Raw genomic sequence first — 13,914 nt, 5'->3', positions numbered from 1 at the left:
GGGAATTCGTCTTTTTATATCATACTTCTGCCGAACGGATGGCATTTCGTCTGGTAAAAGCAATTATGATCAACCACTATTGTTCTCACATGGTTGGAGAGAAATTATTTTAATAGCACATGAAAGTATTCATGAACCTCTTTTCTCCTTTTAATTCTTTCATCATAAATGAAGCATCAGAAGGGAAAAATCATTCTCCCTCAAATCCAGACCCCAAACAATCGTGCCCATTTCACATAGAGGGCATGGTGCGTACGGTCCCATGGTGAAACATTCTTTTTAGCCCTTGTTCCATCGTTCCATCAGCAATCAATACCCGGAATCCAACCGAACGATCAATCGAACCTTCTATATGAGATCTGGAATTCTGGAGGTCATTCCCGGAATTGAGAAGCCCGTTAATTTGAGGGGTTCCCGATGCACACAAAGCGAGTGGTAAATAAAATGAACCCTCTTTTTAGGGATTGCTTTCCAACCATCCGTGACACATCGTTGGTGTGGAGCGGAGAGTCCGACGGATTTCACAAGTACGGTGCGAGCCATCACTCCAGAAGCTGATGCGTTTTTCATCCTCAACAAATACTCCCGTGCGATTGTGTTTCCATTTTGTGCCTGTTTTTTTTTTTTCCTTTTTTTTTTGCCCTATGCCTACGACTTATCAAGCTACCCGACCCCATACATAACTCAATCAGGACTCCCGTGTGTCCCTGCCAGAGCCAGCTGTCGGACAGACATGGAGCAAGAAGAGAAGGATAAAAAAAAACTCAAGCAGCAAACATCCCAAATGAGGTCAGCGATGATTTCGGGAGGCTTTTAACGGAAACATGAAAAATCGATTAAAAAGGGCGCCGCCAGCGACGGATCTAGCGCTTCAGCTTCAGCGTATACGCGTCCAAAGCCCCACCGATTGCGAGGCAGCGAGTGGGTGACACGCGGCAGAAGAATTATAGCTTTTGCCACGTTAAAAATCAAATTTAATCCATCGCACCGAGCCGGCTTCCGGAGGTGGAAGTGAGCGCTTTTTCCCCAGGATTTCCAACCGTGCGCGGGAGTGAAAAAGTCGCCGGTAGTGTGCAGAGTGTCCTCATCGGGGGATTGTGCCGGGTCGAGATCATAAATATTCCGGAATCGACTCGCACTCAAGCACACACTTCCACGCACGGGCGTGGTGGGTTTGGTTGGAAAAAAGGATTGAAAGTGGAGGACCGTTTAACCAGCGCGATTGCAGCCCAAAGCAGCCCTATCGGTCCGGCAATTTTCCCCTGAAGTGGACGCGCGATCGCTACCGGTGGAATTGATTTCTCGGAAGCAGGCCCCATTAATCTTCCGGCGGTCGCCAACGAAAACCCTCCAAACGCCCAGCCGGTGCTGAGCGGCGCGTTGTTTCACGATTATAAAATGTTCGAAATGTAATAAGGTAATTTATCACTGATTACGACCTCGATTGACCGGTGCAACGTGGAGCTGCTGCGGTCAGCACCGGCTGGACAGTTTGGAGTTTGTCCTGTCCGTGCGCTAGCGAGTGGAAAAAGATTATGTTTCATTTTTATTTAATTCATGTGCTCTCAGTTCACTTTCATTGTTGAAATTTGAAGCTCAATAAGTTGGCCCTCCCCAAGCGAGTGCTCGCGTAAATAATGGCATACGTATAATCCAGCAAAAGGGCTGGACAGTAATATCGAACCAGTGGCTGTGGCCGGAACGGAATTACGGGACGCTACCGACGCCCGGGGCTGCTCATGTGCTGACGCGTTCACGTGAATGTTTAATGCCCGATGGACGCCCGGACAAACCCATATTTAACGCCTATCGGTGTGCGGCCATCCTTTTCCAGCTGACCCTTTTGCCACTGGCTAGACATTGGCTAAATTATTTACCGACATTGCGTGTCCATTTGCGTTATTGCGTGCGTTTTCGCTCAACAAAATTGCCCGAATCGCTGCCAGCTCGCTAGGAGGCAGAGGCACTAACACGCAGTAACATTGGCCGATAAAACATTCGAAAAACACTAAGCAAACAAACCGTCAACGCCAGTGCGGATTCGAATCGAACCCTGCGACATGGGAGTGGGTTGGGCTGAATTTATTAAAACTGAATTTATGGTAATATATTATTATAGCGCGCTCATGCCCGCGCGTAACGGCGCATGTTTCTCTTCCATTTCTTCGATGGCGCTTGCTCATCGCATTTTTTTTTCCATGATACTGTGCTCCAACAGGAGTCTAACGATGGCTAGGGATAGTGAGTGATGCGCCTGGTGATCGACGATTGTGTTGGATATAAATTTGCTCATATCTCAAAACATGCATAACTTTTTATGTTGCTTGTCCGTGTATCGTTCATTACTTTGTTTGTTTTTTTTTTTTTCATTTCGACGAAGTCCGTTTTATGGATATTGCTCAACAAACAAAGCGGGAACGACCCGAACGAGGCAATTAATTCTCCGGCAAGGTTAATGTATTCCATTTTTGATAGAACCCAACCCAATGCTTGTATTATGACCTTGTATCAATCATGTATATTTTATGAAAGGTAATTTCAAACTCAATCGATTAAATTTGATGTACTATTGGTTCGCTTCACTCACAGAGGAATAGTACTACCATATAATCAAATTTCACAGTTTAAAACAAGCATACCAATAGCAGTTGCGATGTAAAAACGAATGTCTGCTCATAGTAACAGCATAATTTATTTTTGGTACACTACAATACCACACACAGATGTGTGTTAGTGCTAAACATTGAAGACGTTGTAAAATAAAATGTACAAATTGAGTACAAGTCTAGGTTAAAAATGAAACACACACAAAAAAAACGTGCCATTTCAAGCAACCGAACACATGCAGCTAACAAGCTTCAAGTTAAATGGCTAGAGGGCACGAAACATCCTTTCCAACAGCTTAGGCAACAAGAGTTTGATCATTCGTCCGTCCGACTAGGAGTCATTCTTGGGAAACCAGATAGACCTGTGATAAAGCTTCTCCAAATGAGCCACGTCAAAAGTCACCAAAAGTCGAAACCATTCGGTCCCTTCAACGAACACCATCAGAAACAACTGGTTTTATACTTTTTTATTCGTTTTGCCTTTTAGTTGAAACCCTGAAGAAAAGGACTGCTCTCAGTTTTCAGAACAAAAAAAAAGGAAATGAGCACTGAGCCAATGCGGCAAAGCGGGTGAAAATTTCGAGCTTTCTCACTGAGTGGACATTCAGTCGATCGGGCTGTTGGGAGCAGGTCCCTTTTACTCAATGGTGCTTTCAATCAAATCAAACAAACACACATACAAACAGAGCTCGGCTGAAGGATACGCGTTCGCTGAAGCAATCGAAAACAACGTGGTTTTTTTTTGTCATTTTGTTCCACGTCCTTTCCTTCGTTTTGAGTTCATTTCTCGAGCTTCCCTGGGGGATGATCGACATTAGGAATTTAGAAAATAGGTTCACCCTGCCACAAAAGCCGGGCGCGCCCATTTTCCAAAACTGTCCCGCGTGCAAGCAATGGAAACAAGCCACCAGTGCCCGGCCACAATGCCAGACAAATTCCAATCGGTGGCACAAAGTTTCCGACAATAGGTAATCGGTGGTTTTCGCGTTACTGCCGGTTAGGGTCGAACTGAGCCACCTCGGCATAGCCCAGAGGGTGAGAAGAGCCCTGGAGAAGTAAAATAAAACGAAGCAAAAACCCTTCGCAACTCGGTGCCAGTTGACTGTTTGTGATGTTTAAGTTTTGATTTTCCTAAGCGCTTCGGGTTCGTGGAAAATTTAGATGGTCCCTAGCCATTTGCCACCTGAGCAAGGCGAGACCGTGCGAAGCGAGAAATTGGGGGGAGAAAAAAAAACAACTAAAAACACAATGCAAAAAGAGCACTTAACGCTTGTGACTCCTTTGGACGAAGGTCCTTCGAGGTAGCTCGTTTTTATTCGTTTGCTCTTTCTACAGTACGATACCTGCAACGATCTTCCAGGTACCAGACGATTTTGAAAGAAATACACTTTTGCTGTCCAAAAGCTGGGAAGACGAACAAGAAACTTCTCTTCTATTCTCCTAACCCCAATGCTGGGTCAACGAATAGAACGAACAGGAAGCGTTCACTGTGTTTGTTTTTCCCCGGCCGTGTAGAACGGCCTCGGTTCGTTCGGAGAACAATCGTGCAAGAAGACGCAATTAATGGAACCGGAACTAACCGGAAAACGGGGGCTCAAGGAGGGACCTATTTTGCGTTAAAAGAAAACCCCTTTTTCTACGAGAAGGATACAACGGTGGTGTAAGCAGCAGAAGAAACAAAAAAACAAAGCTAGTTGTATTTAATTAGACGTTTCATTTTAATTTCGCTTACTGGACCACGGTCGTAAAGTCTCCGGATTGGGGGTTGCAGCGAGCGAATACACACCCGAATGGATACCTTCACACCTTTTGCCGGAAGCCGAAGGTGCGAGCGAAAATAAGATCCAGCCGGACCACCATGAACGCCTGTCTTCATTCATTACGATGCTTTCGTACACTCACACCGCTCCGCCGGATGCGGTAGCTCCAAGAAAACCTCGGCGTTTTTTTTTTGTGCAAGATTCATTAAAAGATAGAATCACTTATTGCCAAACGAAGACGAAAAAAAAATGTTGAGAACAAAAACGAGAAAACCTTTTCTTTTGTTGGTTTTCACAGGGAAAAACTCCACGGTACTGCAACACACGCAAAAATAAACGTGCAAATTGAAGATGTCTTTTTTTCTGCCCACGTCCGATGCAGGCTCAGCAGCTGAAACGGACGCCTGCAAAACGACTTGCACCATGCCTGGTGATGGTGATGGCCCCAAAAGTCGCCAAAAATCATTTTAATGATTTCCCACCCAACAACCACGACCGAGCAGCGTCATCCTGGAGGTCGTTTAATTTATCATTCCCCATTCGGGGTGGGTACAAATTGCCTCGTTGTTGGCGTTGCAGTAAACTCGCGAATGATAAATAGTGACCACCATCGCAGCAAAACGTGAATATACAGTGGAATTTACGCGCGCTCTGGCGAAATGGTCAGAGAGAGAAAAAATGAACCATCTCGGCCGGTGGTGTTTTAAAGAGCAAATTCATAATTTTCGTTGCCGGTGGTGTATCTCATTAAAACGACCTCTTTTTTGTTCGCACCACCAATCCAACCGACTCATCATCGTCTGTCTATGGATGAACTGACTACGGTTGGGCCTTTTTTTTTGTTGTTGTTACGATAAACTTTTCGCGAAACGTCCGTACATGATAAAGCAGATAAAATAATACACCATCCTCCTCACGGGTCCACGCTGTACGCATTTATCAAATGATCAATCTCGTCACGCTGCCTCGCACGGTCAACTTGAGCCGCACAGATTGGAATATGACAGGTGAGCAAACAAAATGCACAGCCACCGCTCCGTTCCGGGCCAGACGATTGACGTGCGCGACTTCCCTGAAGTGGGGCCTTTTTGCCTTGTTTTCTTAACATTTTCGGTTGGATTCTTCCGCTCTGGCGTGCTTCAACACACCGCGCTTTTGATTAATGCACACCGGGTAAAACCCGCAATCGAGCGGCTAGTTGAGCGGTAAGTAGTTGATCGTGAAACTCGATCTCATTTAGCCTTTGCCCGGGCAAAGAACGGATGTAGATCGAATCGCGCACTTGCTAACCAAACAATGACTCGCGAGTGCCCGTTTTTGTCCATTAAACCATTGAAATTGGGTCTGAACCGAATGGCTGGCAGGTTGAAGTCAGCTAAAGAAATTGAAATAACACGCATGCGGCTGTTCGCGATGATTTAGAGCCCAACTGACGCAAATGGGCGAGAAATAAACACCCCAACAAAGTTCCTGCTGGGAATTTGGTAGAGTTCGAAAGAAAGCGTTTGCTTTTTGGAACCATCCGGACGAACTAATGCAAGGTGAAGAATCCCATAAACAAACCCACATGGGCTCCTGTGTTTGACCTTCGCGTTCCTTTTGGCAGCTGCGGGACTATTTGCACAACAGCAACAACTACAACGAAAACCCTACGAGCGAAGCATTTCTACCGATCCTTGCCAGGGCACTTCGGCATCCAGCACCGTTTTCGATCGTGTTTAAATTGAATTTGCAAATAAATTTCCACACAGACATTTTCCACCTCGCACCGGAGAGAGAGAGGTGAAAACTCCCATGCCCCAGCCAACTGGCAGGCTCCGAGCGTCGGTTCACCCGGGCAGGTTGGGGATTTAGTGGCGTCTTTCGGGAGAGCACCAAAGTAAAAGGTGTAGGTCGTGCAGGGTTGGAAAAAATAAATGGAGCCCGTTTCCGCCGCCATACAGCGCTGGGACGCGCTTATCAGTGCATTACACCGACCGACGCCGGAGCCATTGTGAAGTTTTTAAGAGCCATCCCAGCACCGAAGCTGCCACGGGACATGTATATGCTTTTCGCGCATAAGTCTTGATGATGTTTGAATTGGATTTAGCCGCTCAGCAAACGGCCCACCGCCGGTCAAATGCCCAGGGCGCTTTGCACTAACCCGTGTGCGAAACGAACGCAGGCAGCAGCAGCAGCAGCACTTCTTCGAGGTTCGGGATAGAACGCCCCAAAACCACCACCACCATCAATTGTCTGGCCTCTCTGTCGTCCCTGTAAATACGTTCAACGTTCCCATCGTTTTCCATGGGAGCAAGATGGGCGCCATCGCGCCTGCTAAAGACGGCCGACCTGAATGGTAGGATGCTGCTCGCATTCAGGTGGGATTCCGCCCGGTGTGGCAATATGTTGTTTGCGCTGGGATATGCACACGAATGTGCGAGACGCTTGACGAGACGCTTGGCTTACCGGTTGTAAAGAAACGAAATCACATTGAAATAAAAGCACCATCGCACATGTTCTCCGCGCGAAGCGGCGCCAATCAAAGGAGGGAGATATGCGAACACCCACCATAATGATCGCTTCGCATGCGAGCGAAGACAGGCGAATGGTTCGCTGTCGTAGTCACCTCGCGCGTTCGCCCTCGGCGCCATTTTGTGATCTTGAAAATGGCGCACCGTGCGGTGAACAAAAGCGAGCGGATGTGGAAGAGCTTTTCGGTGTGTGTGTGTGAGTGTGCGACGGTAAATGGTTGGAGCTCTCGCGTGCGCGCCAATGGGGATAAAAATTTAATGCGCTCCTTGAAACGCCTTTGGCTCCGTCCTAAGCAACCTACTAATGACCCAGAATCCACTAATGAGACTGGTAGAAAATTTAATACTGTCCTTACTTAAGCTTCTGCCCAGTACAGACCTACAGACACCAGGAGGTTCAGACACACACACGACGCAGAGAACGTTGCATGGTTTTATTTAGCTGCTGATAAATAACTACACGAATGGCTGGAAACTATCATCCGCCGGGAATGCACAATCGTGTTGGCCTTTGGGACGGTGAGCAAAGCATCACAACAACAACAACAAAAAACTGGCTTACGTTTCTTGCTGGGGAGTAAATTTATCCCAGATCGTTTTCAGCACATGCCGTGCCGTGGTGTTTTTAAGCACCGCGAGACGACTCCCACGATTGCGTGGGGTTGGAATTTTAATTACAATTACACCACCACGTTTCTAGCGTGTCGCGTTGTCAACGGGAGTGTTTGTCGGTACGCCAGAGGTGTCTCAAGCAGGCTACCACGCACCATCGAAATAGTTCACTTAGTTTTCTCGGAAACTAATGTTGAAAGCGTGGCAAGAAACCAGCACGAAGGCTTGACGGTGCCTGCAGTTATGTAATGGAGCGCAGTATATTTATCTCGGCGGCAATTATGGTGCACCAGCGCAATCCTGCAGGGACGATAGTGTGCCCCTGGAGGCATCGGTTGCATTTGGGATTGACATGAAATTTTCCTAACGTGTTTGCAAAAGGGAAGAAGTATCCAGAGTTCCTGCTTCGCGTCGTCGATTGGGTGGGCAAAAATTTCCCACTCCCAGAGGTGCTACTCTACTTAGCACACACACAAGTACCACCTTCGCCACTAGGTTTGCCATCTAGGTCAAGGAGGTGGTTGCAAGGATCTGGCGCGCGTTTCGTTCCATTCGGGAACGTGACTGAGCACCTACGAAAGCTTCCGGGGAAAGTAGTTAACGCGCGCTGTCGTTCCTCTGAGCGCGACTGGAACGAAGATTAATAAACTGAGCCATTGGAAACAATAGCGCAGTGTAGGTCCGCTGGATTAAGCGAGCGAAATCCAAAGCAAGTCCCGAGTGCAACTGCTGTTAGTGTTTTTTTTTTCTCCATTCCACCATCCAGATTGCTATGGCCTTTCATTTACCGGGCGCACATAAGGACCTTCGTTGTGGAATGTACGCGCGAACAGGACGCAAATCGGGAGCCGGGAAAGCGTGTAGATGTTCTTTTGAAATTAATGGCACCGAGAAACAATGCGAAGCCCGTGCATATTTCGCCGACAGCTTACAAATGCTCTCGCACGGGCAGCTATTTGAAGGATTTTTACACCGAAAGACCGAACATGGAACGTGTAATTTTCATTCATTTTTCTCTCTCTCTCTCTCTCTCTCTCTCTCTCTCTCTCTCTAGTGTTCGCTTCTCTAGTGTTATAGTGCAACGCAGTTTGGGAAAAGTGCATCTGAAGAGTTTTCATTTTTACAAGCACACCCACCGACGCTGCAAGTAAAATTCCCAACGCATCATATTTCATTTGCGTTCCGTGCTTTCTGACTCAAAATTATCGTTCGTGCACTTGCTTCGTTCCGGGTTCGAGGCGCATATTTTTCTCTCGCTCTACATTTTAAACCTCAAAATTAATCTACACTAATCTAAAGTTCACACTTTCTTCATCCAAAACTGTGCATCATTCGCCCGGATTTTGCTAGAAAAGGATACTCAATAAAAAATTATCTTATTCCAAAGTTTGCAAATAAAGTGTTTTTTATATCACATCACAACAACATAAAGCAAGGAAGCTACATTCGAGTAACAAGGCACAAGAAATTTAAGTTTATTTACAAGATTTACATCGATTTCAACGATCTGTCAAATTCGTTGGAGCACGGCGATCAAACTCGCAACAAACGAACAATTTGGCATAGAAATAGAGTATAAATTCAATAAATCAATCTGTCAAAGAAGTGGCAATTGTCATACATTTTACGAACAATTGTTATCGCAATCAATATTTTTTGTCCAACATGCAGAACACTTCGTGCACACACAAAAAAAATCCAGCATCCATTCCAAGCGCTGCCATCCCATGCAAACCGTGGCAAAAATCTGCTCTCCACAATGCAACACAAAATGGACGGATCGTGATTTTAAATCCAGTGCCGTTCGCAGCGCACACGATAATGCTACTATCGAGCGGCCCCGTTGTTCGATGCGAACTAGCACCGGAATTCGCCGCAACGAAATTGAGCTAGTCTAATGAAGTTTTCTCCCTCCCGGTTGGCGGTGCAGATTCGCTAGATGTCTTCGCCAACAAACGCGGCTGACGAGAGTGCGCTCCAGTGCTGGCGATAAATTCCATTTGCGTTTTGGTTTTCCAACATGGCAGGGAGATCGAACCGTAGCAAAGCGAGGCGTCGGAAAGCTCGAAACACCGGAAACAGTGAACCAGCGGGCAAGCGAACGATTGCTTTGGACAAGCGCGTGCGGTCGATTGGACGCGGGAACGTGACTGAATTAAGATTTCGGTGCGGTGAAGTTTCGATCGGTAGCATTTTTCGTGCACTTTAATTTCCTTTAGTTGCCCCATTTCCGGGCGAGCCAGAATGATTTGTTGGGGTTATCTGGATCTCATGCGAAAAATAAAAACCAATTTAACATTGAAACAGCTGCAAATTACATAGGGCTTGACGGGGTGATGTAGGCAATTTGGAAACGAGATGAAAACTCTAAAAACTATTCCCGACTATCGTCGTAGCATTTCGGTGGAGTAAAGCGAAGAGCGAGAGAAAAAAAAAACACATCATGACAAATGCAACACAACACGATTACAGCAGAAACGTACCTAATAGTACTTTGCCGTCACTTTACACTCACTGTCACAGATGGAATGACTGCAATGCAAAAAAAAAACAGCAATTGCCATTCCCGAGCACCAAAGTGTGAATAACAGATGAAAGCTTTCATTAGTGCACCGTCGCATGAAAACACCCGCCCAAACAGGCTTAAAAAATATCCAACAAACCGATAAAAGTACGGAGCAGCAACGAAAATATCGCAACCAATGTTCACTCAAGTACGGAACTCGGTCAGCATACCAACTGAACGGAGTAGAAAAAAAAGCGCCCCCGTTATCCTTTTTTTTTTATTTCGGGAAAATTCACACTTTTTTTCGCTTCCACACCACCGATGATAAAAACGATCCGCCCGTAAAGCCCCGTGGAAAACTTCTAAATATCTCGCTGCGGAACAGGGCCGACGATGTGGTTCCGAACTGCAAATATATCCACATGCACCTGCGTGTATGTGTGGGGGGGTTGTTTTTCCCTGAAACGTGCACAAAACGAACATACCTCTCTTCCCTTTTGCCACACATCAGCCATCGTCCGTCAGTCAGCGGAACCGTCGGAATCGAATGCGAAAATTTTCCATGAATTTTACAAAACTTCGTGATCGCCCACCATGTCCCGGGCGCGAAGTCCTCGCGAAAAAGCAAACCTTTTCGAAACCATCCTACCAGCTGAGGCAGGTTTTTCGTTCATCGGGTTTTTCCTTCATTCGAGTGGAACACTTTCATGCATATCGCACATATCGGCGCTTTGGTAGATCGTACTCTGTTGGGCGATATTTTTTGGAAGGCGTTTTTGTGTGTGCGTGTATGTACATGAGCGGAAATATTTGCGCGGATCGTTTGCGTTTGGGTTTCGATTTTTCCTCCCAACTGCACCAAGAGTGAGCGTTTTCTTTCGCAGGTTAATTTCATCCCGAACACAGCGTGCGTACTAAATAAACGATTGGCATGATATTTGTTTGATAAATTGTGTTTTTCTTCTCCTTTTTTTTAACCGAGCGGCAATCGTTTTCCTTCGATAGCTTAATTATTCGAACGGAAGGAATAAGAGCACATACATTTATGGGACAAGATAAACTTTCGTGCACCATGCTCAACGAAATATTGTTGCTTTAACCTTCGATGAATGTTTTAAAGTTCTATACTTTGTGTTTGGTCGACTCGGGTATTGGTTGCTATTGCATTTTGTCTCGCTTAATCAACCCATACACAATCAGGCTGCTGAACACAATTTGCTGGGCGGCAGTACATGTATTCGCTTTGGTTATGGCTATGGAAAGCAACCAGAACTTGATTGAAATTGCTGCGATTCGTCGAGAAAAATGCATACCGATGGTGCTGTAGAATTGTCCGGGTTATATTGAATTACAGCACGAACAAGCGCCGGGAATCCGAGATACATACGCTCATTCAATGGCTTTGTAAGCCATAACGGTGCATCGCCAGAATTCTTCCAATCAGTTCGTCAGCAAAATAAAACACGCTGCAATGTTGCCGTTATTCTCAGTATTTTTTGGGGAGAATGATATCTGATTGTTTTTCGAAAGAGATGTAATTGAATAATGCATATATTTCCTTTTTCCTAGAAATACAACGTTATATATCAGAGTAAATCAGCAAAAATCATCTCTTACAATCCCAATATTGAATGAAGACAGGAAGAAAATCAATTTATACATAAATACAAATCAATCAACAATTAGAAAACGCTATAAGATGTATTATCGTGTCTGGCACGCCTTGAAAATTTACTCATCACGTTATGCTCAACACTTTTGCACGTGTTAAAATATGTTCCGTAAAGGTAAAAGCTACCAAATTGAGTTAGTAATTCAAACGCGCTCATATAAAAAAAAAACATCTTCCAAGAAATGATTTAAACGATAGTGGCCAGGTTTTCAAAGCTGTACATGAATCAAACAACATCACTGAAACCGACTGTACCGAGCGATAAGTGCGGAAAATGCTAGCGATAAAATGCCGGCTCGCATTCTGCACCCATAATTACCGGAACCGAAATCGAATGAACATCCCTGGTATGCGGAAATGAAGGAAATAACAACAAACAAATAAAAAAGAAAAAAAAACACTCCACACCTGCCTATTTATGGCTCCCGCGCAGAAAGGACGGGCGAAGGAAGACAGCAGAGCAATTTTAATTAAAGAATAATGATGCCCTACCCTAGGCCCATGCACCGGCGAGACGGCAATATTTATTTTGGTTTCGCTCCCCCATTGCGAAACATCCTTCCGGTTGGGAACCGGTTGCGGTTGAACCGTTCGCGAAATGGAGTCGATCGAAGCAACACAAAAAGAGCCACCACAACTGCGATGGGCTTGTGCAATGCTGGGCGCCTGGAATGTGTGTTTTTAAAACGGGCGCTCAACCAATGCCGCAAGTTTGCACGGGAAGCCCGAGCGAAGGACACAAAACGGCACCAAACGGCGCGGTCCAGATTCCTGGTCCAAGCTGGGAAAGCCGAATTATGAATAATTTATGAGACCATTATTTACGATGATTTATGCGGCACATATTGCTTCCGATGGAAGAAAAAAAGGTTATATATATATATATATATATATATATATATATATATATATATATATATATATATATATATATATATATATATATATATATATATATATATATATATATATATATATATATATATATATATATATATATATATGAGATCCTAATGACAGCCACGAGCGGCCTTCACCCGAGGAGCAAAACAAAAAGCTTCATAACAAAACAATGCTCAACACAAATGCACCAAATGGTAAATGAAACGCATATCGTTCCTCCCGAAATGGTTGATTATTGCTGCCCGGGATTCGCCACCTACCTTTAACGGCGTTCAGCTTGTTGCCGACCATTTGCTTCGCGACGAAAGCGGCCATTTTTGCTTCCGGTGGGCTGGTGCTCGGGAACTGGTATAACGGTGTGTTACGAGGACTCTCTGCTTCTCTAGATGAACACTGAGTGTGTGGATGTGTGTAAGGGTTTTTGTTTGCACTTTCTTAGCTTTAAACTTATCAACGATCAAATATCACTCACTCGCGAACGGGCACGTGCGCAGTACGGCGTGTGTACGTTCTATTTTACTTCCTATTTAACGATACTGTTTCAGCTGCAAAGAAATAGCGAACAAACAAGAAAACCAAAAATGATAAAAACGTATGCATGGAAACCATAATAATCGGTGCTTCGGACAACTTTTCCATTCCATCCCTCGTGCTTTCACCATCGATTCGTTCCCTTTCAGTCGCTTCGTAAACTTTACGAACTAACAAGAGATTCGCGCTACTCGGTACAGCAAAGCCCCTTCCGACAGCCCTACAAAGAAGCAGCGAGCGAGGTTGTTAAGCCGCCCAAGCGCTCGGTTCCCTTTCCTAGCATGAGCTTGAGGCTGCCAGCAGTTGTGTTTTTATTTTTGCGAAAGTTTTCACTCGTTTTTTTCTCTGATCCACATAAACACAACGGCACTGTCCGGATCCGATCGAGTTCCGTTGTTTCAAGTTCCACTTTCGAGATGACAAAACCTAATTCCAGAGAAAAAGGATGCGCACCGGACAAAGCACACTAAGAGGCCGGGGTAGTCTACGGGTGAATCGATTTAAGCAGCTCCGGATGCGAAAATGAACAGTGAACAGTTTTTAGGCAATGTTTCTTAAATAACTGCGACGGTTCGATAAATTTCGGTGCGCCTTTTTACTGCTCCGAAACAAATCAGAAAAAAATCACAATCACGAAAAACGAGAAGATTCTGGATTTTTTACGCCCCACACAGCCGCCGGTCCTGAGTGATTTCGCACTAAAAATGGGATCGTTTTGAAGAAAATGTCTGCCGCTTGGTTGGCATCACCGCCAATCGAACCGAGCGGTATGCTCAGTGATGTTTATGATCCGGTTGATAGGTTTTTTTTT

General features: G+C 45.2%; 1 protein-coding gene across 4 annotated transcripts in view; it reads right to left on the bottom strand.

Annotated features, from left to right (window-relative positions):
• Positions 1–13,086, bottom strand: part of LOC128731353 (complexin) — a 90,267-nt gene extending 77,181 nt beyond the window's left edge. For 2 of the 4 annotated variants that reach the window (XM_053824468.1, XM_053824465.1), the window contains exon 1: positions 12,833–13,077. In XM_053824468.1, the coding sequence (XP_053680443.1) occupies positions 12,833–12,887 (55 nt within the window). In that variant the 5' untranslated portion in view covers positions 12,888–13,077. Of the gene's footprint in view, positions 1–12,832 lie in introns of all 4 variants that reach the window. The other 2 variants (XM_053824466.1, XM_053824467.1) reach the window with 2 other exon arrangements.
• Between the last annotated feature and the right edge of the window lie 828 nt (positions 13,087–13,914).

This window comes from Anopheles nili, chromosome 2 (assembly GCF_943737925.1).
Source record: "Anopheles nili chromosome 2, idAnoNiliSN_F5_01, whole genome shotgun sequence".
In the NCBI taxonomy this organism is placed as follows: Eukaryota; Metazoa; Arthropoda; class Insecta; order Diptera; family Culicidae; genus Anopheles; species Anopheles nili.
Note: the sequence above shows the minus strand (reverse complement) of the source record. Positions and strands in the feature narration are given on the sequence as shown.